The sequence below is a fragment of the Salvelinus fontinalis genome, chromosome 28 (genome assembly GCF_029448725.1).
Source record: "Salvelinus fontinalis isolate EN_2023a chromosome 28, ASM2944872v1, whole genome shotgun sequence".
In the NCBI taxonomy this organism is placed as follows: Eukaryota; Metazoa; Chordata; class Actinopteri; order Salmoniformes; family Salmonidae; genus Salvelinus; species Salvelinus fontinalis.
Window position 1 is genome coordinate 34,793,238 of NC_074692.1, and position 26,133 is coordinate 34,819,370.

A 26,133-nucleotide genomic window follows, 5' to 3' on the forward strand; every position below is an offset into this window, starting at 1 on the left:
TAGGATGGTATAGGATGGTATAGGATGGTATAGGATGGTATAGGCTGGTATTGACTGGTATAGGATGATATAGGATGGTAAAGGCTAGTATAGACTGGTGGTGGCTGGTATAGGTTGGTATCGGATGGTATCGGATGGTATAGGCTGGTGGTGGCTGGTATAGGCTGGTATCGGATGGTATCGGATGGTATAGGATGGTATAGGCTGGTATAGGCTGGTAAAGGCGGGTGGTGGCTGGTATAGGCTGGTATAGGATGGTATAGGCTGGTGATGGCTGGTATAGGATGGTATAGGCTGGTGATGGCTGGTATAGGCTGGTGGTGGCTGGTGGTGACTGGTATCGGATGGTATAGGCCGGTATAGGCTGGTGGTGGCTGATATAGGCTGGTATAGGATGGTATAGGCTGGTATAGGCTGGTATATGCTGGTGGTAGCTGGTATAAGCTTGTATAGGCAGTTGGTGGCTGGTATAGGCTGGTGGTGGCTGGTATAGGCTTGTATAGGATGGTATAGGCTGGTATAGGCTGGTGGTGTCTGGTATAGGATGGTATAGGCTGGTGGTGTCTGGTATAGGATGGTATAGGCTGGTATAGGCTGGTGGTGGCAAAAGCATATTAAAATGTCAAACTAATGTCAGACTCTGTATTGGTTTGTGTGTGGACTGACAGCATATTGTGAGTATCGGTTAGGTGTGCTGGGCAGGGTCAAGATTTCCTCACCACATAACAAATACCACTGGAACCATGCTGAGGGGATGAGGAGGAGAAGAGATCATGAGGAGATGCTGGAGAATAAGAGATGATGAGGGGTTGGAGGAGGAGAAGAGAGGATCAGGGGATGGAGGAGAAGAAGAGAGGATGAGGAGATGGAGGAGAAGAAGAGAGGATGAGCAGTTGGAGGAGGAGAAGAGAGGATGAGGGGATGGAGGAGAAGGAGGAGGAGAAGATGGAGGAGAAGGAGGAGAAGAGAGGATGGAGAAGAAGAGAGGATGGAGGAAAAGAGAGGATGAGGAGATGTGTTCACTGGGTATGAGAATCCACAGAAACCCACTGCTGCCCGATAGCTGAACTCAACTCTGTATTGTACTGTGTGTGTGTGTGTGTGTGTGTGTGTGTGTGTGTGTGTGTGTGTGTGTGTGTGTGTGTGTGTGTGTGTGTGTGTGTGTGTGTGTGTGTGTGTGTGTGTGTGTGTGTGTGTGTGTGTGTGTGCGCGCGCACGCACGTACGTGTGTGTATGAGAGAGAATGACTGTGCACTTGTGTAGCCTGTGCATACATTTCTGTGTGTTTCTGTGTGTGGGCATGTATGTCTGATACTGTGAGTCTGTCTGCAAGGTTTTAGCATGATTGAGTGTGAGGGAGCAGAGTAGACTGACTATTTATGACTCATCATGACAGGAGAGGAGAGGAGAGGAGAGGAGAGGAGAGGAGAGGAGAGGAGAGGAGAGGAGAGGAGAGGAGAGGAGAGGAGAGGAGAGGAGAGGAGAGGAGAGGACAGGAAGAGATACTTGTATCAATCACATCATCACATCTAGGGCGGTGGCGTTTACTAAATTCCATCAGCCGGTGATTGTCAAGCAAATAACGGTCTGTAATTGACCGTTAATTAACATAAGCACATTTAGCATCTCCTGGCTTCCACACAAGCCACGGATGCAGACCTTTGGAACATCTACATTTTAAAAGTCTAATAAATCCATGTAATATCGCCTACATCATTACAATAAAGCCATTATTTATTTTAGACAGGTCTAAAGAAACATGATATGAAGAAAATGTAGTCCATTTCAGAAGAACAGAATAGCATAATGTGATTTGTCCTTACGTTGGGTCCTGATCTGGCTTTGCCATATGGCTGTGGGCTACACTACCTCATTTAGCAGACAAGATTTGCTTAGAATTCAGTGCCATTATTTTATATTACTTTATAGTATGAAGAATTCAATTGAACAAGCTGAATAAAATAAAAACAGTATTTTCTCCAAACGATTTAAGGGCGTGCGCACATGAGGCTATTTTTTGTTGAGAGGTTAACAAAGAAACAGGTACTCCTATATGCTTAATTAACAGCAAAAGCACTAGTCTATGTCAATCTACTATCTCCCATAGTACAAATGTTCACCTATTCTATTCTGTGCGAGAAATAAATATTCCTAACATAGTCTGGGACAGTTGTGGGATCCGATAGATCCCAAATTAATAAAACCACTAGCATTAAAAAACATTTTTTACCCATTAAGGCTGACGCAAGAGATCAGAACATGTAGCTTAAAATGTTGATAAACTATTAGGCTATTTCTTCACATTATAAGCGCAGAAATGCTATAGGCTATAAGCGCAAATATCAAAAGTGACTGAAAATGTGATTATGCATGTAATGCTTTTATTATAAATGTAAGGAAGTCTGTGTGTAGCTGGTGTATAGGAGTCAGGCGTAGGACAGCAGATATGAGTAAATAAACGTGGTCTCATGTTTACAACGAACGTGACACATATAATAAATGCAATACAAAAACAGAGCCCACAATAACGGAACCTTCCTACAAAGAAACAATCACTCACAAAAAAACATGGGGGAACAGAGGGTTAAATAACGAACAGGTAATTGGGGGATTGAAAACAGGTGTGTAAGACAAAGAAAACAAATGGAAAATGAAAAGTGGATCGGCGATGGCTAGAAGGCCGGTGACGTCGACCGCCGAATGCCGCCCGAACAAGGAGCGGGACCGACTTCGGCGGAAGTCGTGACAATAAAGGTGCATTTTTATGGTGAAAATTAAATCTTCCCAAACCTGAAACTCGCTGCTTATGTATGCCAGTTAGGCTTTCATGTAACGGACATACAAAACATACTACAAATTGGTGAAGTGATATGAAAAAAAGAAAAGAAAAAAAAATACATGGAAAAGTGGTGCCTGCAAATGTATTCACTCCCTTTGCTATGAAGCTCCTAAATAAGATCTGGTGCAACCAATTACCTTCAGAAGTCACATAATTAGTTAAATAAAGTCCACCTGTGTACAATCTGTGTCACATGATCTGTCACATGATCTCAGTATATATACACCTGTTCTGAAAGGCCCCAGAGTCTGCAACACAACTAAGCAAGAGGCACCACCAAGCAAGTGGCACCATGAAGACCAAGGAGCTCTCCAAACAGGTCAGGAACAAAGTTGTGGAGAAGTACAGATCAGGGTTGGGTTATAAAAAATTATCCAAAACTTTGAACATGCCACGGAGCACCATTAAATCCATTATTTAAAAAATGCACCACAATAAACCTGCCAAGAGAGGGCTGCCCACCAAAACTCATGGACCAGGCAAGGAAGGAATTTTTCAGAGAGAACAAAGTTAACAAAGTTAAGTTAGATAAGATGAGATATCTGTCCATAGGACCACTTTAAGCCGTACACTCCACACAGCTGGGCTTTATGGAAGGGTGGCCAGAAAAAAGCCATTGCTTAAAGAACAAAATAAGCAAACATGTTTGGTGTTTGCCAAAAGGCATGTGGGAGACTCCGCAAACATATAGAAGAAGGTACTCAGGTAAGGTTTAGCTTTTTGACCATCAAGGAAAACGCTATGTCTGGCACAAACCCAACACCTTTCATCACCCCGAGAACACCATCCCCACAGTGAAGCATGGTGGTGGCAGCATCATGCTGTGGGGATGTTTTTCATCAGCAGGGACTGGGAAACTGGTCAGAAATTAAGGATGGCGCTAAATACAGGGAAATTCTTGAGGGAAACCTGTTTCAGTCTTCCAAAGATTTGAGACTGAAACGGAGGTTCACCTTCCAGAAGGACAATGACCCTAAGCATACTGCTAAAGCAACACTCGAGTGGTTTAAGGGGAAACATTTAAATGTCTTGGAATGGCCTAGTCAAAGCCCAGACCTCAATCCAATTGAGAATCTGTGGTATGACTTAAAGATTTCTGTACACCAGCGGAACCTATCCAACTTGAAGGAGCTGGAGCTGTTTTGCCTTGAAGAATGGGCAAAAATCCCAGTGGCTAGATGTGCCAAGCTTATAGAGACATACCCCAAGAGACTTGTAGCTGTAATTGCTGCAAAAGGTGGCTCTACAAAGTATTGACTTTGGGGGGGGGGGGTGAATAGTTATGCACGCTCAAGTTGTCAGTTTTTTTGTCTTATTTCTTGTTTGTTTCACAATAAAAAATATTTTGCATCTTCAAATTGGTAAGCATGTTGTGTAAATCAAATGATACAAACCCCCCAAAAATTGCATTTTATTTCCAGGTTGTAAGGCAACAAAATAGGAAAAATGCCAGGGAGGTGAATACTTTCGCAAGCTCCTGTACTAAATAATAGACACTACCGTTCAAAAGTTTGGGGTCACTTAGAAATGTCCTTGTTTTTGAAATGTCCATTAAAATAACATCAAATTGTTGTAAATGACTACATTAGCTGGAAACGACAGATTTTTTAAAGAATATCAGACCCAGTCATCTTGACAATGACAAAATGAGGCCTAAATACAGTCTAAATACAGCCTAATGCAAGCCAAAATAGGCTAAATACAGTCTAAATACAGCCTAATCCAAGCCAAAAATAGGCTAAATACAGTCTAAATACAGCCTAAATACAGCCTAAATACAGCTTAAATACAGGCTAAATACAGGCTAAATACAGGCTAAATACAGTCTAAATACAGCCTAATCCAAGCCAAAAATAGGCTAAATACAGTCTAAATACAGCCTAAATACAGCCTAAATACAGCCTAAATAAAGGGGAAATATATCCTAAATCCAGGCTAAATATTGGCTAAATCCAGGCTAAATATATCCTAAATACAGTCTAAATACAGCCTAATTGTCACGTTCCTGACCTGTTTTCTGTTGTTTTGTATGTGTGTGATGGTCAGGGCGTGAGTTTTGGGTGGGCAGTCTATGTTTTCCGTTTCTATGTTGGTTTTGGGTTGCCTGGTATGGCTCTTGATTAGAGGCAGGTGTTTTGCGTTTTCCTCTAATTGAGAGTCATATTAAGGTAGGAGGTTCTCACTGTTTGTTTGTGTGTGATTGTCACTGTGTCTGTGTTTGTTGCACCACACGGTACTGTCTCGTCTCGTTCGTTCGGTCGTTTATGTGTTCCTCGTTTCATGTAAGTTCATAGTTTAGGTCTGTCTAGTTTGTTTTGTTGTTTTGTAAAATTATTCAAGTGTTCTTCGTGTGTTTAGTTTCGTCTTGTTAAATAAAGTTCATTATGTATTCACAACCCGCTGCGCCTTGGTCAACTCACTCACCGAAAGAGAGCCGTTACACTAATCCAAGCCAAAAATAGACTAAATACAGTCTAAAGACAGGCTAAATACAGTCTAAATACAGCCTAAGAACAGGCGAAATACAGGCGAAATACAGGCGAAATATATCCTAAATACAGCCTAAATCCAGGCTAAATCCAGGCTAAATATATCCTAAATCCAGGCTAAATCCAGGCTAAATATATCCTAAATCCAGGCTAAATCCAGGCTAAATCCAGGTCAGACTTCTGTGACTGCCAATGCATTGCAGGTGACTCTGAACCTGCCCACACCCTCACACTAACTCTCTCTCTCATCACCAGTATCTACTATGTCTTAAGCCATGTTTCATATTCCCATTGATAATATAGTGGCCCAATAGCTGACCGCCTGCAACCCTGTCCAGGCTCCACATCCACAAACAAGCTCTTTGATTGGCTGAGGGCTGTGCCAACAGCCCCACCCTCGACCACCCCTGACATTTGGCAGATGACATTAACAGTTCCTCTGATGAACGGGTTCAACGCAGCTTTCACACATACGTTAACCATACAGTAGCCTTGACAACAATGAAAACAACAACAGTGAATAGCTTCTAGAGGAATGAGATACAAAGTAGCTTTACAGCTGGAAACCAGATGTCAATCAGAGTGTTCTGCTCTAATCTGCTCTTATTCTCTGTTTATTATATATACTGATTGCCTAGTCACTTTTATCACATTACCTCAACTACCTCATACCCCTACACATTGATTCGGAACCACTACTCCTTGTATATAGCCTCATTATTGTTATTTTATTGTGTTACTGTTTCCTTTATTGTGTGCTAATTTCTTACTTTTTAACGCATTGTTTGGAGTGGGCTCGTAAGTAAGCATTTCACAGTAATGTCTACTACACCTGTTGTATTCGGCGTGTGTGTGTGTGTGTGTGTGTGTGTGTGTGTGTGTGTGTGTGTGTGTGTGTGTGTGTGTGTGTGTGTGTGGTCAGATGAGAGTCCCGTGCTAAAGGCATGTAGGGGAACAGACGCATGGCCCACAGCTACCAAGTTCCTGACGTGCCTGCCCTCTCTCCCTCTCTTTCCTTCTCCCTCTCTCCCTCCCTCCCACTCCCTCTCTCCCTCCCCTTCTCTCTCTCCCTGGCTCCCTCTCAGTATCTCCCTTTCACACATTCATCTATCATTCTCCCTCTCTTTTCCTCTAAGTCCTCCTGCTCTTATGATTGTGTCATCAAACGTTTCAACATTTGTTTTGAACAACAGAAAAGTAAATATGATTTGCCAAGAGGATATCTGAACACCTCAACAAGCAGAACACAAGTCAAAATCATGTCTGTCACTCCCTGTCATGACAAGGATAAGCTTACTTTTGAATATTATTTTCTGCGCTAAGCCTATACATCCCATTCCCCTCAGATCAAATACTAGGACATGGAAGTAGCTACCACACAGCTCAGATCAAATACTAGGACATGGAAGTAGCTAACACACAGCTCAGATCAAATACTAGGACATGGAAGTATCTAACACACAGCTCAGATCAAATACTAGGACATGGAAGTATCTAACACACAGCTCAGATCAAATACTAGGACATGGATGTATCTACCACACAGCTCAGATCAAATACTAGGACATGGAAGTATCTACCACACAGCTCAGATCAAATACTAGGACATGGATGTATCTACCACACAGCTCAGATCAAATACTAGGACATGGAAGTAGCTACCACACAGCTCAGATCAAATACTAGGACATGGAAGTAGCTACCACACAGCTCAGCTACAACTTATGTCATATGGGTAGGGTATATACAGTGCATTCGGAAAGTATTCAGACCCCTTAACCACGTTTTGTTATATTACAGCTGTATTCTAAAATGTATTAAATTGTTTTTTCCCTCATCAATCTACACATAATACCCCATAATGACAAAGCAAAAACAGTTTTTTTCAATAATCACTTTGTCATTATGGGGCATTTTGTGTAGACTGATGAGTAACAACATTGATTTAATCCATTTTAGAATAAGGCTGTAACGTAACAAAAATGTGGAAAAAGTCAAGGGGTCTGAAAACTTTTAGAATGCACTTTATATATGGCCTATAGACAGAGAGCCATGTGTCCTATAATGTAGCAGCCCTACCTTTTAACGTAAGCAGTTCTGATTAGTAACCTAGCTACGGTACAGTACCAGCTCCCGACATGTGGCAGGCTAGGTTCCACTCTTCCAAGTCATATTGCAATCTGAGCATCAACTATTTAAATAAAATATCAACCCTGAGAATATGGGATAAAACCAGACTCCACTTTAACTCTGAGCGATAGATACTGAAAATGCAGTGTCATCTCTTGTTAAGAGAGATATGCTTGTCTCTGGCTCAGGGGGGAATATGTTGAGGCTACAAGACATCAACCATAATAATCTAATACAATGAGCCAAAAGCCAACACAAAGTCTGATAGCAAATCAAACCAAGTGCATACAATAAGCCAGCATGCATGCGATGCATAAAGGTTTATAGTTAATTCACTGTCATATATATAGCTATGTTTAAAAAGAATGAGCCATGAGCCACCATGAACATGACCTAGCCTTCACTTGTCCCCCTCCCACAAGACTCTGTATCTCTCTCTCTCTCTCTCTCTCTCTCTCTCTCTCAAAATGGTTACCAATCTAATTACAGAAGTAAAAATACATGTTTTGTCATACCCTTGGTATACGGTCTGACATACCATGGCTGTCAGCCAATCAGCATACAGGGCTTGAACCACCAGGTTTATAATACCTGTTGGCTCATCGATAGTACAGCTGTGCAACCAAATGTGGACAACAAGTGAAGCAGTACTTGGGGACAGAGTCTATGCTTACCTCTTGCAGATAGCTTTTTGGTGTTGATAATTTTGGCGGCATATTCCTGTCCAGTACACAGCTTGACACATCTGCGCACCACTGAAAATGCTCCCCTGGAAACAGAGCGAAAAGAAACAGAACAGCCGGTCAGACATATTTCATAGTTAAAACGATTGAGTTGTACAGTAGTTTCTCTGAATTGTATAGTAACCTACAGCATAATAAGGCTTTCTGCCAGCACAGCAAGTGTCTCCGCCTTATGTACCTGGCTGGGCACGATAATGGTGGGAACACAATATACTGTCAGGGTTTGTCTACATAACAGGTTCCCCTGAGGTTCCCACCACAACGTCAGCAAGTACTGTATCATATAAGATGATTTTGTCTGTGTGTGTGTGTGTGTGTGTGTGTGTGTGCGTGTGTGCGTGCGTGCGTGCGTGCGTGTGTGTGTGTGAGAGAGAGAGCGAGAGACACGTGAGAGAGAAGGTGAACGCACCAATGCATTTGTGTATTTGTTGCTGTTGTTTGTTGTTTTTAAGTATGCCTGACGCAAAATCAACGTTGCCAACATTTACTTTTCATGTCAATTTTACTGAAGTATCCAAATTGAAATGGAAGCAGTTTATATGTGATTATTAGTCACATGAACAGAGTGGCAGATGTAATTGCAGGGTACAGTGACATTCTAAAACACAGAGCTGCAACACCACAGGTCAAAAAGAAAAGTGAATGAAACAATAATACAAGTAATTATGATACATATCTACAACTGTAACAATGATAAATGTTCATGGGGGGGGGGGGGGTAAATATCTGTTGTGGCCTTGTCAAATAGATGTAATTTACTATGATTTGTTTAAGTCCCGGCGCAGTCAAAATCGTGATGTTCCTGTCTTTTATAAACTCAGCAATAAAAGAAACGTCCTCTCACTGTCAACTGCGTTTATTTTCAGCAAACTTAACATGTGTAAATATTTGTATGAACATAACAAGATTCAACAACTGAGACATAAACTGAACAAGTTCCACAGACATGTGACTAACAGAAATGGAATAGTGTGTCCCTGAACAAAGGGGGGGTCAAAATCAAAAGTAACAGTCAGTAACAGTCCTCATGGACTGCACCAGATGTGCCTGTTTTTGCTGTTACCCCACTCGTCCACCAAGGCACCTGCAAGTTCCCAGACATATCTGGGGGGAATGGCCCTAGCCCTCACCCTCCGATCCAACAGGACCCAGACGTGCTCAATTGGATTGAGATCCAGGCTCTTCGCTGGCCATGGCAGAACACTGACATTCCTGTCTTGCAGGAAATCACGCACAGAACAAGCAGTATGGCAGGTGGCATTGTCATGCTGGAGGGTCATGTCAGGATGAGCCTGCAGGAAGGGTACCACGTGAGGGAGGAGGATGTCTTCCCTGTAACGCACAGCGTTGAGATTGCCTGCAATGACAACAAGCTCAGTACGATGATGCTGTGACACACCGCCCCAGACCATGACGGACCCTCCAACTCCAAATCGATCCTGCTCCAGAGTACAGGCCTCACTGTAACGCTCATTCCGCGACTCGTCAGGGAAGAGCAGATTTTGCCAGTCCTGTTGGGTCCAGCGACGGTGAGTTTGTGTCCATAGGCGACGTTGTTGCCAGTGATGTCTGGTGAGGAGTTGCCTTACAGCAGGCCTACAAACCCTCAGTCCAGCTTCTTTTAGCCTATTGCAGACAGTCTGAGCACTGATGGAGGGATTGTGCGTTCCTGGTGTAACTCGGGCAGTTGTTGTTGCCATCCTGTACCTGTCCCGCAGGTGTGATGTTCGGATGTACCAATCCTGTGCAGGTGTTGTTACACGTGGTCTGTCACTGCGAGGACGATCAGCTGTCCATCCTGTCTCCCTGTAGAGCTGTCCATCCTGTCTCCCTGTAGAGCTGTCCATCCTGTCTCCCTGTAGCGCTGTCCATCCTGTCTCCCTGCAGCACTGTCCATCCTGTCTCCCTGCAGCGCTGTCCATCCTGTCTCCCTGCAGCGCTGTCTTGCCCCAAACATAACACTTTGTATTAAAGACAAAAAGTGAATTGCTTTGCCACATTTTTTGCAGTGTCTTGTTGCAAACAAGATGCATTTTTTGGAATATTTTTATTCTGTACAAGCCTCCTTCTTTTCACTCTGTCAATTAGGTTAGTATTGTGGAGTAACTGCAATATTGTTGATCCATCCTCAGTTTTATTTTATCACAGCCATTAAGCTCTGTAACGGTTTTAAAGTCACCATTGGTCTCATGGTGAAATCCCTGAACTGTTTCCTTCCTCTCTGGCAACTGAGTTATTTGTAGTGACTGGGTGTATTGATACACCATCCAACATTTTTGTTTTTTACTCATCTACCAATACATGCCCTTCTTTGCGAGGCATTGGAAAACCTCTCTGGTCTTTGTGGTTGAATCTGTGTTTGAAAATCATTGCTCAACTGAGGGACCTTACAGATAATTGTATGTGTGGGGTGCAGAGATGAGGTAGTGTCACGTTCCTGACCTATTTCTGTTAGTTTGTTGTATGTGTTAGTTGGTCAGGACGTGAGTTTGGGTGGGCATTCTATGTTTTCTGTTTCTATGTTGGTTTATGGGTTGCCTGGTATGGCTCTTAATTAGAGACAGGTGTTTGGCGTTCCTCTAATTAAGAGTCATATTTAGGTAGGTTGTTTCACAGTGTTCGTTGTGGGTGGTTGTCTCCTGTGTCTGTGTTTGTCGCACCATACGGGACTGTTCGGTTTGTTTTGTTATTCGTCATTTTTATGTGTAGGCTATTTTCCCTGTTCGTGCGTTCTTCGTGTTTATGTGAGTTCGTCGTCCAGGTCTGTCTACACCGTTTGTTGTTTTGTTAGTTTAGTCAAGTTCGTGTTTTTCGTGTTTTTCTTTAATAAATCATGTCTTCAAACTCCGCTGCATTTTGGTTCAATCCTTGCTCCTCCTCATCGGATGAAGAGGAGGAGGAAAACCGTTACAGAACCACCCACCGATCCAGAACCAAGCGGCGTGAATTCGAGCAGTGGCCTGCTACACAGGAATCATGGACTTGGGAGGAAGTATTGGAGGGTAAAGGACACTGGGCTCACATTGGGGAATATCGCCGCGCTCGTGAGGAGATGGAGGCAGCGAGAGCCCAAGAGCGGTGGTATGAGGAGGCAGCAAGGAGACGTGGCTGGAAGCCCGGGAGGAGACCCCAAAAATTTCTTGGGGGGGGGGGGGGGGGGGGGGGCTAAGAGGTGGTGGGCCGAGGGCAGGTAGGAGACCTGCGCCCACTTCCCAGGCTTACCGTGGAGAGCGGGAGTACGGGCAGACATCGTGTTACGCAGTAGAGCGCATGATGTCTCCTGTACGTATGCATAGCCCGGTGCGGGTTATTCCACCTCCCCGCACTGGTAGGGCTAGATTGGGCATTGAGCCAGGTGTCATGAGGCCGGCTCAATGCGTCTGGTCTCCAGTGCGTCTCCTCGGGCCGGCTTACATGGCACCAGCCTTACGCATGGTGTCCCCGGTTCGCCTACATAGCCCGGTGCGGGTTATTCCACCTCCCCGCACTGGTCGGGCGACGGGGAGCATTCAACCAGGTAAGGTTGGGCAGGCTCAGTGCTCAAGGGAGCCAGTACGCCTGCACGGTCCGGTATTTCCGGCACTACCTCCCCGCCCCAGCCCAGTACCACCAGTGCCTACACTACGCACCAGGCTTCCAGTGCGTTTTCAGAGCCCTGTTCCTCCTCCACGCACTCTCCCTATGGTGCGTGTCTCCAGCCCAGTGCCTCCAGTTCCGGCACCGCGCACTAAGCCACCTGTGCGTCTCCTAAGTCCTGTGCACACTGTTGTTTCTCCCGCACTCGTCCTGAGGTGCGTGCCCTCAGTCCGGTACCACGCACCAGGCCTATAGTGCGCTTCGAGAGGTCAGTGTGCCCTGTCCCTGCTCCCCGCACTAGGCTTGAAGTGCGTGTCCTCAGTCAGGTGCCTCCAGTTCCGGTACCACGCACCAAGCCTACAGTGCGTCTCAGCCGGCCAGAGTCTGCCGTCTGCCCAACGGCGCATGAACTGCCTGTCTGCCATGAGCCTGCAAAGTTGCCCGTCTGCCATGAGCCTACAGAGCCTTCCGCCAGACAGGAGCAGCCAAAGCCTTCCGCCAGACAGGAGCAGTCTGAGCCATCCGTCTCCGCAGCGCCATCTGAGCCATCCGTCTCCGCAGCGCCATCTGAGCCATCCGTCTCCCCAGCGCCGTCTGAGCCATCCGTCTCCCCAGCGCCGTCTGAGCCATCCGTCTGTCCCGAGCCATTAGAGCCGCCCGTCTGTCCCGAGCCGTCAGAGCCGATAGTCAGTCAGGAGCCGCTAGAGCCAGTCGTCAGTCAGGATCTGCCAGAGCCGCCAACCAGACAGGATCTGCCAGAGCCGCCAACCAGACAGGATCTGCCAGAGCCGCCAACCAGACAGGATCTGCCAGAGCCGCCAACCGGACAGGATCTGCCAGAGCCGTCAGTGAGCCATGAGCGTCCAGAGCCGTCAGCCAGCCATGAGCGTCCAGAGCCGTCAGCCAGCCATGAGCGTCCAGAGCCGTCAGCCAGCCATGAGCGTCCAGAGCCGTCAGCCAGCCATGAGAGTCCAGAGCCGTCAGCCAGCCATGAGCGTCCAGAGCCGTCAGCCAGCCATGAGCGTCCAGAGCCGTCAGCCAGTCATGAGCTGTCCCTCAGCCCAGAGCGGCTATTTATTCAGAACTGCCCCTCAGTCCAGAGCTGTCTCTCTGTCCGGAGCTGCCTTTCAGTCCGGAGTTGCCCCTCTATCCTGAGCTACCTCTCTATCCTGAGTTACCTCGCTATCCTGATCTATCCTTCTGTCCTGAGCTATCCCTCTGTCCTGAGCTATCCCTCTGTCCCGATGCTGCCCCTGGTATCGATGTTACCAAAAGGATTTAGTGGGGGTAAGATGAGGGTGGTCATTCATAGGGGGAAATGTAAGCTGGGATTGACTATGGTGGGGTGGGGACCTTGCCCGGAGCCTGAGCCACCACCGTGGTCAGATGCCCACCCAGACCCTCCCCTAGACTTTGTGCTGGTGCGCCCGGAGTTCGCACCTTATGGGGGGGGTTATGTCACGTTCCTGACCTATTTCTGTTAGTTTGTTGTATGTGTTAGTTGGTCAGAACGTGAGTTTGGGTGGGCATTCTATGTTTTCTGTTTCTATGTTGGTTTATGGGTTGCCTGGTATGGCTCTTAATTAGAGGCAGGTGTTTGGCGTTCCTCTAATTAAGAGTCATATTTAGGTAGGTTGTTTCACAGTGTTCGTTGTGGGTGGTTGTCTCCTGTGTCTGTGTTTGTCGCACCATACGGGACTGTTCGGTTTGTTTTGTTATTCGTCATTTTTATGTGTAGGCTATTTTCCCTGTTCGTGCGTTCTTCGTGTTTATGTGAGTTCGTCGTCCAGGTCTGTCTACACCGTTTGTTGTTTTGTTAGTTTAGTCAAGTTCGTGTTTTTCGTGTTTTTCTTTAATAAATCATGTCTTCAAACTCCGCTGCATTTTGGTTCAATCCTTGCTCCTCCTCATCGGATGAAGAGGAGGAGGAAAACCGTTACAGGTAGTCATTCAAAAATCATGTTAAACACTATTATTCCACAGAGTCAGTCCATGCAACTTATTATTTGTTAAGAACATTTTTACTCCTAAACTTATAGAGTACAACAATATTAGCCACATTACCCATAAAGCCTAGCTGTTATTGGCAGAAAGATTTGGAACTCTCGTTCTTATCCATCTATTAACTAATTTACCGCATGGTGATGTCATCACGGAAGGCCAAAACTCCTTCCGACCAAAACAAGCTCAAATTTCAGGCGGTCTTTTCAAACAGTTCTTACACTTAAAGGGCATAATACCCATAAAACCTAGCGGTCAAACAGGAAAATGGTTCCAATTGTTTTTCAACCATTCCACCAAGTCATCTTGTCCTAGATAAATGTACACGGTTATCAAAATGTCACAACAGGGTGAGCCTACACGTAACACAGTCCTTATTTTAACTGTTTCTAAAATCACCTATGAGAAACATTAATGGTGGAAAAACGATTAGAATCATTTCCCCAGTTTTCCCCTACCCACTCAAACCACTACCAGACAGTCCTTCAGACCCGGCACCAGGATAAAGTGACTAAGGGGGCAGTTGAAATCGGTGAGGGGGCACAATTTTGGGGGGTGGGATACTTACATTGAAATGATATTGAATTCTGCTTCCATAATCACGCTATACCATAATAAACATCAAGTTAATATGCCAAGACTCCGAGATCGTTCAGTGATTTTGAAATCTTTAGCCTATCTCTGCTGCGCTGTATCAGCACAATATACCGCCCCCTACAGCTAGGCCGGTTTGGTAATGAATATAGGCTACAAGATAGATAGGCTGTTTTTAAATTGGTGAATGCCCTATGTGAACACAGCCATACACACAGCTGTCTTACCAAAGTAATGAAATCTAAATAGGGAAAGTAGTAGCCTAGTTATTCATGCATCCAAACAAAAATACTGAATAGCGTTTTGAATACCGACACAACTGCGAATGCGAACGAATGTCAACAGAACAAAACAAAGGTACCAAGTAGTAGGCCTAGTAAAAAAAATATCAGATCAATAAAGTTAAGACACAATCTATACTTAGGCTAGTTACATTAACAGTAAACAAACGCAGTAAACAAAAGGCGTATGAAGATCGAAACAACCAAAACATAGCCTACAGCCAGTGACACGCAGCCATGCACAGCTGTCTAACCAAATAAATAGGCCTATACAGTCAAGGCTCAGGAGAAGACCCAGACGCAGACACACACCTGTCTACATAAGGTCCCACAGTTGACAGTTCATGTCAGAGCAAAAAGCAAGCCATGAGATCGAAAGAATTGATGGTTCATAAGAACACAGTGGCCTCCATCATTCTTAAATGGAAGAATTTTGAAACCACCAAGACTCTTCCTAGAGCTGGCTGCCCGGCCAAACTGAGCAATCGGGGGAGAAGGACCTTGGTCAGGGAGGTGACCGAGAACCCGATGGTCACTCTGACAGAGCTCCAGAGTTCCTCTGTGGAGATGGGAGAACCGTACAGAAGGACAACCATCTCTGCTGCACTCCATCAATCAGGTCTTTATGGTAGAGTGGCAAGACGGATGCCACTCCTCAGTAAAAGGCACATGACAGCTTGCCAGCTTGGAGTTTGCCAAAAGATTCTCTAGTCTGATGAAACCAAGATTGAAGTCTTTGGCCTGAATGCCAAGCGTCACGTCTGGAGGAAACCTGGCACTATCCCTACAGCGAAGCATGGTGGTGGCAGCATCATGCTGTGGGGATATTTTTTAGTGGCAGGGACTGGGAGACTAGTCAGAATCGAGGGAAAGATGAACTGAGCAAAGTACAGAGAGATCCTTGATGAAAACCTGCTCCAGAGCGCTCAGGACCTCAGACTGGGGGTGAAGGTTCACCTTCCAACAGGAGGCCAAGACAACGCAGGAGTGGCTTCGGGACAAGTCTCTGAATGTCCTTGAATGGCCCAGCCAGAGCCCGGTAGAACCCGATCGAACATCTCTGGAGAGACCAGAAAATAGCTGTGCAGCGACGCTCCCATCCAACCTGACAGAGCTTGAGAGGATCTGCAAAGAAAAATGGGAGAAACTCCCCAAATACAGGTGTGCCAAGCTTGTAGCGTCATACACAACAAGACTCAATGCTGTAATCGCTGCCAAAGGTGCTTCAACAAAGTACTGAGTAAAGGGTCTGAATACTTGTAGAAATATAATATTTCATTTTTTCATTTTTAATAAATTAGCAAACATTTCTAAAAAACTGTTTTTCTTTGTGATTATAGGGTATTGTGTGTACCGTAGATTGATGGGAAAAATATGATTGAATCAATTTTAGAATAAGGCTGTAATGTAGCAAAATGTGGAAAAAGTCAAGGGGTCTGAATACTTCTCAAAATCACTGTATAAACTGTATATAAGCTGGAAGTAGAAGCCTAAATGTTGTTGTCCATTAGTTTACCTTGACTTATTTCACATTTTGTTGTGTTACAGCCTGAATTCAAAATTGATATAATTATGCTTTTTTTTCTTAGCCATCTACACACAATAACCCATAATGACTAGGTGAAAACAAATTTTTAGAATATTTTTTTACATTTATTGAAAATTAAATGCAGAAATATCTCCTTTACATCAGTATTCACACCCCTGAGTCAATACTTTGTAAATGTCTAAGAACCTGTTTTCGCTTCATCATTATGCGGTATTGTGTGTAGATTGCTGAGGGAAATGTTTTATTTAATACATTTTAGAGTAAGACTATAACAAAACAAAATGTGGAAAAAGTTAAGGGGTCTGAATACTTTCCGAAGGCGCTGTACATTTTACAAACACAGTATATTTTACAATAGTTATATTTTGTTTGTTTTTAGTCCCATCCTTCAGCTACCCTCAACCCCTCCCATCTATCTCTGAACAACATTCAGTATTGATTTCTATTTGCCATATATTTTTCAACTGTGCTGTGATGTTTCACAAAAGTTCTGAACCTTTCTGTTCTCATAGTTTCTACATTTTGTAAATTAAAGATAAACATTTTTGCTAAGAGTATTATTATATTATTGACCGATTGACAGTGACTTTTCAAATCACTCTGCAGTGCTATTTGCAGTTACATGCTGACCACGCCATCGCACACATGTTGATTTTGTACCCCCACACCAGACATGATCAGGACACGCAGGATGAAATATGAAAACAAACTCTGAACCAATTATATTAATTTGGGGACAGGTCGAAAAGCATTAAACATTTATGGCACTTTAGCTAGCTAGCTTGCTGGGATATAAACATTGGGTTGTCATTTTACCTGAAATGCACAAGGTCCTCTACTTTGACAATTAATCCACAAAACGGAATTCCTTTCATGTTATCTCTCCTCCTTCGTCAGGCTTCTTTTTTTTACTTCTTTGGACTTTATATGGGGGTTGGCAACCAACTTTACGGTGCGTTACTACAACCGACTGGAGTGTGGCCGTCAGTTCATCTTTCAATCACCCACGTGAGAGGCAGGACTCGCAGCGCATTGAGCATCACAAATAGAACCTATTTCTGTTTTAGCGCCTGGCCACGCAAACACTCTCGCTTGAGGCACGCGAGCAGTGTGGGTGCAATAACTGAACAACATGTACAGTTGAAGTCGGTTGTTTACATACACTTAGGTTGGAGTCATTTAAACTCGTTTTTCAACTACTCCACAAATGTATTTTTAGAAACTATAGTTTTGGCAAGTTGGTTAAGACATATACTTTGTGCATGACACAAGTAATTCTTCCAACAATTGTTTACAGACAGATTATTTCACTTATAATTCACTGTATCACAATTTCGGTGTGTCAGAAGTTTACATACACTAAGTTGACTGTGCTTTTAAAAAGCTTGGAAAATTCCAGAAAATGATGTCATGGTTTTAGAAGCTTCTGATAGGCCAATTGACATAATTTGAGTCAATTTGAGATGTACCTGTGGATATATTTCAAGGCCTACCTTCAAACTCAGTGCCTCTTTGCTTGACATCATGGGAAAATCAAAAGAAATCAGCCAAGTCCTCATAAAAAAAACTGTAGACCTCCACAAGTCTGGTTCATCCTTGGGAGCAATTTCCAAACGACTGAAGGTACCACGTTCATCTGTACAAACAATAGTACGCAAGTATAAAGACCATGGGATCACGCAGCCGTCATACCACTCAGGAAGGTGACGCATTCTGTCTCCTAGAGATGAACGTACTTTGGTGCGAAAAGTGCAAATCAATCCCAGAACAACAGCAAAGGACCCTATAAAGATGCTGGAGGAAACTGGTACAAAAGTATCTATATCCACAGTAAAACGAGTCCTATATCGACATAACCTGAAATGCCGCTCAGCAAGGAAGAAGCCACTGCTCCAAAATCGCCATAAAAAAGCCAGACTACAGTTTGCAACTGCACATGGGGACAAAGATCATACCTTTTGGAGAAATGCCCTCTGGTCTGATGAAACAAAAATAGAACTGTTTGGCCATAATGACCATCGTTATGTTTGGAGGAAAAAGGGGGAGGCTTGCAAGTCGAAGAACACCATTCCAATCGTGAAGCACGGGGGTGGTAGCATCATGTTGTGGGGGGGCTTTGCTGCAGGAGGGACTGGTACACTTCACAAAATAGATGGCATCATGAGACAGGAAAATGATGTGGATATATTGAAGCAACATCTCAAGACATCAGTCAGGAAGTTAAAGCTTGGTCACAAACGGGTCTTCCAAATGGACCCCAAGCATACTTCCAAAGTTGTAGCAAAATGGTTTAAGGACAACAAAGTCAAGGTATTGGAGTGGCCATCACAAAGCCCTGACCTGAATCCTGTAGAACATTTGTGGGCAGAACTGAAAAAGCGTGTGCAAGCAAAGAGACCTACAAACCTGACTCAGTTACGCCAGCTCTGTCAGGAGGAATGGGCCAAAATTCACCCAACCTATTGTGGGAAGCTTGTGGAAGGCTACCTGAAACGTGTGACCCAAGTTATACAATTTAAAGGCAATGCTACCAAATACTAATTGAGTGTATGTAAACTTCTGAACCACTGGAAATGTGATGAAAGAAATAAAAGTTGAAATAAATAATTCCCTCAACTATTCTGACATTTCACATTCTTAAAATAAAGTGGTGATCCTAACTGACCTAAGACAGGACAGTTTTACTAGGATTAAATGTCATGAATTGTGAAAAACTTTAAATGTACGTTTAAATGTATTTGGCTAAGGTGTATGTTAACTTCCGACTTCAACTGAATGTGTAAATGTATTTTGCAACGCTAGCAGTGTGGTCAGCATGTTAGCTCCAGGTAAATGTTACATTTGTTCAGGCATTATTGGAACCTGCGACCAAAAACAAGCTACATATGGACAGTACCAAAACAAATGATCTAATGAATCTGTCTCTTTGCAGAAAAATATGAAGAGCTGGGATAGTTGTATACCCCATATACTGTATATAACATTCTATTGGTTGCAAGAATTTCGTATAATAATTTAAATGGAAAACTCAAGAGTTTTGAATCCGCCCTTATTTTGTGCATCACTTAATAAACCATGTTCCATGGAATGGTACATCGAACATCTCTTCCTAACTACTGTATCTTGCCATCTATATTAATAAACAGCTGTCATTTTCTGGGGTCTTTAAATGAAACTGGTATACATTTTTTATTTATCACAGTTTTCTTTTAACCAATTTAATGTCTTTAATGCAGGGCTGACAGACAAGTTCCTTACTTTCTCCCCCTTCTACCTGCCTCTTCCATATTTGCAGTAATGCGGCAATTAGTTGGTTGACATTTCCATATATTTTTGTTAGCTGCATGTGTGACAGAACTCCACCATTTTTATTTATGATATCATTTAGAAAGATTCTACCTTTTTTTATTCTCTAAGAAACATGTTTTTTTAATCAATATTGGAATTGAAACATAATATTTGTTGTAATATTTGTTCTGTCTTTTCTGGTGGATTAAATTGAAATTGCAACCAACTTTCTATGTCTTGTTTTAAAAATAGCGATATTTTGGAGATTATTTCATTTTCAAATAACCGAAAGTGAGAGGTCGTAATCTGGATAAAGGGAAAAAGGCCAGTTCCACATTATTTACGCCAAACTGCCGCCCCGCTTTTCGACAGCTCAAAATGTCACTTTCTCTCGGGTCGCTTTGCCGGCTGATAGCGGGACCGGGAGAGAGAGAGGGGCGATTTGGAGAGCGGTGTAGCTAGCGCTATAGTGCCCAAAGCCCAGTGCCCAGAGTAGGCTACTGGATACATTTTTGGATAGTTTTTCCTACTTTTTTTAAAGAGCGCAGGGAACAATAATTTATTGTGAGTGTGTGTGAGAGAGATAGAGAGAGAGAGAGAAATGAGAGGGAGACATTTGAAATGTCTTTATTATTTTGGAACTTTTTGTGAGTGTAATGTTTACTGTTCATTTTTTATTGTTTATTTCACTTTGTTTAATATCTATTTCACTTGCTTTTGTAATGTAAGCATATGTTTACCATGCCAATAAAGCCTATTCAATTTAAATTGAGAGAGAGAAAATAGTATTTTGAGCCAAATGTCACCCTTGACTTGCGCTGCTGTTGAAAAGACAACGGTAACAAGACAAACCTGCACCCACAGCTCCCTGACGCAAACAAACGACAACAGTCAGCCAGTCACACATTCCCATTCATGCAAATTACCACAAAATAAATAAGCTTACTTTCCCAGCTCTTCGTATAGCTGAAAATCGTCCGTGAATCGTGTACAGGTTGTCGCAGCCATGTCTCCGTATCTCGTGCTTCTCTCACGGTTGCTCCTTCGCTTGATAGGATCCGCCTGCGCGATATGTACTTTATCTCAAAATGTGCGTGTTCTTTCTGAGCTGCGGCGATTCAAACATGGACTTGTACCGCGGCGGATAGGTTTCGGTTTGATAAGGAATGCAGGCAGGCGAGCGACCAAGTTGGCTTGCTTTACCTCGTCTATCCCACTATCTATCTACTTACTGTACTCTATCGTTCCTCACCCAGTGCGCTTGACTGCAAATGGTGAAGCGCTCCAAAGACCTGTGGCGAGAGCTGCTCAGCGCTGCCCTCGTTTGGGCGCTGCGCTTAACTACCCGTGTGTACAGTACCTCCAAATACGGGCAGATATAATAAGCTATTTGTGTTTGGTGGAAGGGGTATGATGTAGATTTCAATGATTTCAATGACAGATATAAAATGCAATGGCATTGCATTACAAACAATAGCCTACATTAAAATCAATCTGCATGTATTGCAATTGTCTATAGGCCTAGGCGTATGTAAATGTTAGAATAGGCCTACAGTCATGCAAGTATATTAAACAAATAATAATATAGAAGATGTTTCAAGGTACATGGTTGTGGTATGGACTACCCAATGCAACAGCTGCAGTAGATCATATTGAGCTGTCAAATAACTTCCTTGACACATGCTACAGGATGTGGTCTATATTGGCATAATTCTATAACAGCTTCATTCTGTTGTGACATTACTCCCCTGTCTGTAGTCCAGCTGTGATCTGATCCTCTGGGGTCTCCTGTTCAGAGTGAGGGTCTCATGTCCTGCCCAATAGTGACCACTACTCTGGTGCACAGCCCAGTATGCATCCTCTGGGGTTGTGGCTGCTTCACCCTTCCTATTGATCGACTCCTTGGCCACGCCTATAAACCTGTAAGGATGGTCCCCCACCTCCACCTCCCAGCTGTGTTTTCCTGAGCTGAACACCTCTGAGCCCAGAACTGTGATGCAAATGATGTTCCTCTCTGGGTTGTCAGGGAGCTGCTGCCTTTTGCCTAAATGTCTCACACTGGTCAGATCATCAGACAGAGAGAGAGAGCGGGAAGCAGTGTTGGGCTCCAGAATCACAGGAGTGTATTTGACAATCTCCTGCATCTTCTCCCAGACTCTGGGCAGGTTGTCCAGGTGTTTGGCCACGTCTATCAGTGCTCCTGAGACCAGCTGTGGATCCGGCAGTGTGTACTGGGCTCTGGAGAATGTCTGGGTGTGTTTGTATTTCTTGAGAAATGGCACTCCCTGTTTCTTGAGTTCCTGTTTCACAGCAGTGATGTTTTCTGTGAGAGAAGAGATCTGGTCCTGAATGTTCTTCATCTCTCTGACAATCATCTTCCCCTTCTCCTCCTCTTCCTCCCTCAGTGCTGCCAGTCTGGCCTCCTCTACCTCCCTCAGGAACTGGTGAAGCTTCTCAAACTCACCTCTGATCTGTCTCTCTGTGGATACCAGCTGCTTCCTGGAGTATTACACCATTTCATTGTACGTCTTTTCAATGTTTTTACATTTGTCTCTAAATGACTCTAAATCTGATTCTAGACATGTCTTCCTCTGAAACAGTATTCTCCCCTGCTTCACTCTCTTCTCTGGACTCCCATCTCTCCCTCCATCTTTGTGAGGAAGCTCCTCCAATGAAAAGTAAATTACAGCATCCTTAGACGATTTCCTCTTACAGACCGGACAGTTCTTGTACAGTGGCTTGTGAAAGTATTCACCCCCTTGGCATTTTTCCTATTTTGTTGCCTTACAACCTGGAATTAAAATGCATTTTTGGGGGGTTTGTATCATTTGATTTACACAACATGCTTACCACTTTGAAGATACAAAATATGTTTTATTGTGAAACAAACAAGAAATAAGCCCAAAAAACTGAAAACTTGAGTGTGAATAACTATTCACCCCACCAAAGTCAATACTTTGTAGAGTCACCTTTTGCAGAAATTACAGCTGCAAGTCTCTTGGGGTATGTCTCTATAAGCTTGGCACATCTAGTCACTGGGATTTTTGCCCATTCTTCAAGGCAAAACTGCTCCAGCTCCTTCAAGTTGGATGGGTTCCGCTGGTGTGCAGCAATATTTAAGTCATACCACAGATTGTCAATTGGATTCAGGTCTGGCCTTTGACTAGGCCATTCCAAGACATTTAAATGTTGCCACTTAACACACTTGAGTGTTGCTTTAGCCGTATGCTTAGGGTCATTGTCCTGCTGGAAGGTAAACCTCCATCCCAGTCTCAAATCTCTGGAAGACTAAAACAGGTTTCCCTCAAGAATTTCCCTGTATTTAGCGGTATCCATCATTCCTTAAATTCTGACCAATTTCCCAGTCCCTGCCGATGAAAAACATCCCCACAGCATGATGCTTCCCCCACCATGCTTCACTGTGGGGATGGTGTTCTCGGGGTGATGAAAGGTGTTGGCTTTGCGCCAGACATAGCGTTTTTCTTGACGGCCAAAAAGCTACATTTTGGTCTCATCTGACCAGAGTACCTTCTTCCATATGTTTGTGGAGTCTCCCACATGCATTTTGGCAAACACCAAACATGTTTTCTTATTTTTTTATTTTAGCAATGGCTTTTTTTCTGGCCACTCTTCCATAAAGCCCAGCTCTGTGGAGTGTACAGCTTAAAGTGGTCCTATGGACAGATACTCCAATCTCCGCTGTGGAGATTTGCAGCTCCTTCAGGGTTATATTTGGTCTCTTTCCTGCCTCTCTGAATAATTCCCTCCTTGCCTGGTCCGTGAGATTTGGTGGGCGGCCCTCTCTTGGCAGGTTTATTGTGGTGCCATATTCTTTGCATTTTTTAATAATGGACTTAATGGTGCTCCGTGTCATGTTCAAAGTTTTTTATATATTTTTTATAACCTAACCCTGATCTGTACTTCTCCACAACTTTGCTCCTGACCTGTTTTGAGAGCTCCTTGGTCTTCATGGTGCCACTTGCTTGGTGGTGCCTCTTGTTTAGTGGTGTTGCAGACTCTGGGGCCTTTCAGAACAGGTGTATATATACTGAGGTCATGTGACAGATCATCTGACACTTAGATTGCACACAGGTGCACTTTTTTAAACTAATTATGTGACTTCTGAAGGTAATTGGTTGCACCAGATCTTATTTAGGGGCTTCATAGCAAAGGGGGTGAATACATATGCACGCACCACTTTTGCATTTGAAATTTGTTAGAATTTTTTGAAACAAGTTATTTTTTCCATTTCACTTCACCAATTTGGACTATTTGTCTGTCCATCACATGAAATCAAAATAAAATCAATTTAAATTACAGGTTGTAATGCAACAAAATAGGAAAAACTCCAAGGGGGATGAATACTTTTGCAATGCACTGTATCTGGTCTGATCCCAGAATGTGTCCAGACGGCTGGAACAGTAGCTGTGGTGGCAGCCCAGAGAAACAGGCTCTCTGAAAGTCTCTGAACAAATAAGACAACACAGAAAACTATCCAGGAGAGATCTGCCATTATCTGCCATTTTCTCTGTCACAATACTGCTAGTATCCTACTGTCCTTCACTTTGCAAATGGCACCTCTGTTCTGTTCAGCACACTTGATGGTCTACAGACATGATGTGTTAAATGATTAACTAAGAAATAAAACAGTGAAAAATCAGTTTGAGGACACTTCTCAATTTTAATCATATTGATCTTTCAACAAACCTGAAAACAGTCTTAACTAGGGAATCTGAATATCATACTGTTAGTTTCTCTTTACTGATTCAGTGATATCCAGTGTGTACTCCATACTAGCTGTCTGTACTATAAGTCAATAACTCTTCAGTCAGTACCTAATTCCACATAATTGCTTCCAATTAGCCTCGTTAGTTAGATCAATGACTCATTGTGAAGTTGCTGCTTCTCTCTCTTTCACTGTTTCCAAATGGCACCCTATTCTCTAAGTAGTACACTATGGACCAGGGCCCAGAAGACTCGAAGTAGTGTACTATAAGGGGATAAGTGTGACATTTCGTACGCACCCTTTCTTTCCCTTGTCTCCAAACCAGTAGATTACTACTGTAGCATCATGGGCCCTGGGGGGGGGGGCGGGGGGGTCGGCACAGACGGTTGACATGAACACAGCCAATGACCTTTAGAAATTGACATCGTTATCATTGTTCTAATGTTCTTATCAGGTAATGCTTCAGCTAGTTAATACAAATGTTGTGAAGCTAAATCTGTCTGTCTCGCTTCACTGTGGACATTTACATCAGAGCCAATTAATTAGCTGAACGGTCACTTGTTGTCACGCCCTGACCTTAAAGATGCTTTAAATTCTCTATTTGGTAGGTCAGAGTGTGACTAGGGTGGGAAATCTATGTTTATGTTTCTTTGTTGGCCAAGTATGGTTCCCAATAAGAGGCAGCTGTCTATCGTTGTCTCTGATTGGGGATCATACTTAGGCAGCCCTTTTTCCCACCTTCAGTTGTGGGATCTTGTCTTTGTTTGTTGCATGGGTTGCACGCCTAAGCTTTTCGTTCGTTGAGTTGTTTATTGTTTTTTTGGTGGAACATTTTAATAAAGAAAATGTACGCCTACCACGCTGCACCTTGGTCTCATTTGAACGACGGACGTAACACTTGTTCTGATGTGCTTTTAAAACCTTGTGTAGGGCTATTGCCCATCACAGGAAAACAAAATAAAGTTATGTAACCCTTTCTTGCAATCAATGACCTTCTTTGGCTTCATTGGTAGAATGTAATTCATATTTTTCATAATTTCATAATTAATAAAGTTTTTTTTTTATGGACAAAAGTCCAGTGTTTCTACAGTATGCCAAGCATTTTGTTAAATTTCAGTATTCTGTGATTTATACTAAACCAAAATATAAATGCAACATGCAACAATTTCAAAGATTTTACTGAGTTACAGATCATATAAGGAAATCAGTCAATTGAAATCAATTCATTAGGCCCTAATCTATGGATTTCACATGACTGGGAATACAAATACAATGCCTTTGGAAAGTATTCAGAACCCTTGACTTTTTCCATATTATGTTACGTTTCACCCGTATTCTAAAATGTATTAAATTGTTATTTTTTTCCCTCATCTATCTACGCACAATATCCCATTATAACCAAGCAAAAACTGGTTATTTTTTGATTTTACATAAATATTCAGACCCTTTACTCAATACTTTGTTGAAGCACCTTTGGCAGTGATTAAAGCCTCAAGTCTTCTTGGATATGATGCAACAAGCTTGGCACACCTGTATTTGGGGAGTTTCTCCCATTATTCTCTGCAGATCCTCTCGAGCTCTGTCAGGTTAGATGGGGAGCGTCGCTGCACAGCTATTTTCAGGTCTCTCCAGTGATGTTCGATTGGGTTCAAGTCCGGGCTCTGGCTGGGCCGCTCAAGAACATTCAGAAACTTGTCCCAAAGCCACTCCTGCGTTGTCTTGGCTGTGTGCTTAGTGTCTTTGTCCTGTTGGGGTATTGTATGTAGATTGATGACGAACATTTTTCATTTAATCAATTTTAGAATAAGGCTGTAACGTAACAAAATGTGGGGAAAAAAGGGATCTGAATACTTTCCGAATGCACTGTGTGCATCTGTTGGTCCCCATATACATTACAAAAAAAGTAGAGGCATGGGT

General features: G+C 43.4%; 1 protein-coding gene and 1 pseudogene across 11 annotated transcripts in view; both read right to left on the reverse strand.

Annotated features, from left to right (window-relative positions):
* Positions 1 to 20,799, reverse strand: part of LOC129826629 (calcium/calmodulin-dependent protein kinase type II subunit beta-like) — a 155,095-nt gene extending 134,296 nt beyond the window's left edge. For 5 of the 11 annotated variants that reach the window (XM_055887564.1, XM_055887560.1, XM_055887565.1 and 2 more), the window contains exons 1-2: positions 20,437 to 20,796; positions 8,133 to 8,227 (exon numbers count right to left, since the gene is read on the reverse strand). In XM_055887564.1, coding sequence (XP_055743539.1) covers positions 8,133 to 8,227; positions 20,437 to 20,498 — 157 coding nt within the window. In that variant the 5' untranslated portion in view covers positions 20,499 to 20,796. Of the gene's footprint in view, positions 1 to 8,132; positions 8,228 to 20,436 lie in introns of all 11 variants that reach the window. The other 6 variants (XM_055887559.1, XM_055887558.1, XM_055887556.1 and 3 more) reach the window with 2 other exon arrangements.
* Positions 20,800 to 21,214: 415 nt separating this feature from the next.
* LOC129825777 (E3 ubiquitin-protein ligase TRIM35-like) lies at positions 21,215 to 24,013 on the reverse strand (annotated as a pseudogene).
* Positions 24,014 to 26,133: the final 2,120 nt, after the last annotated feature.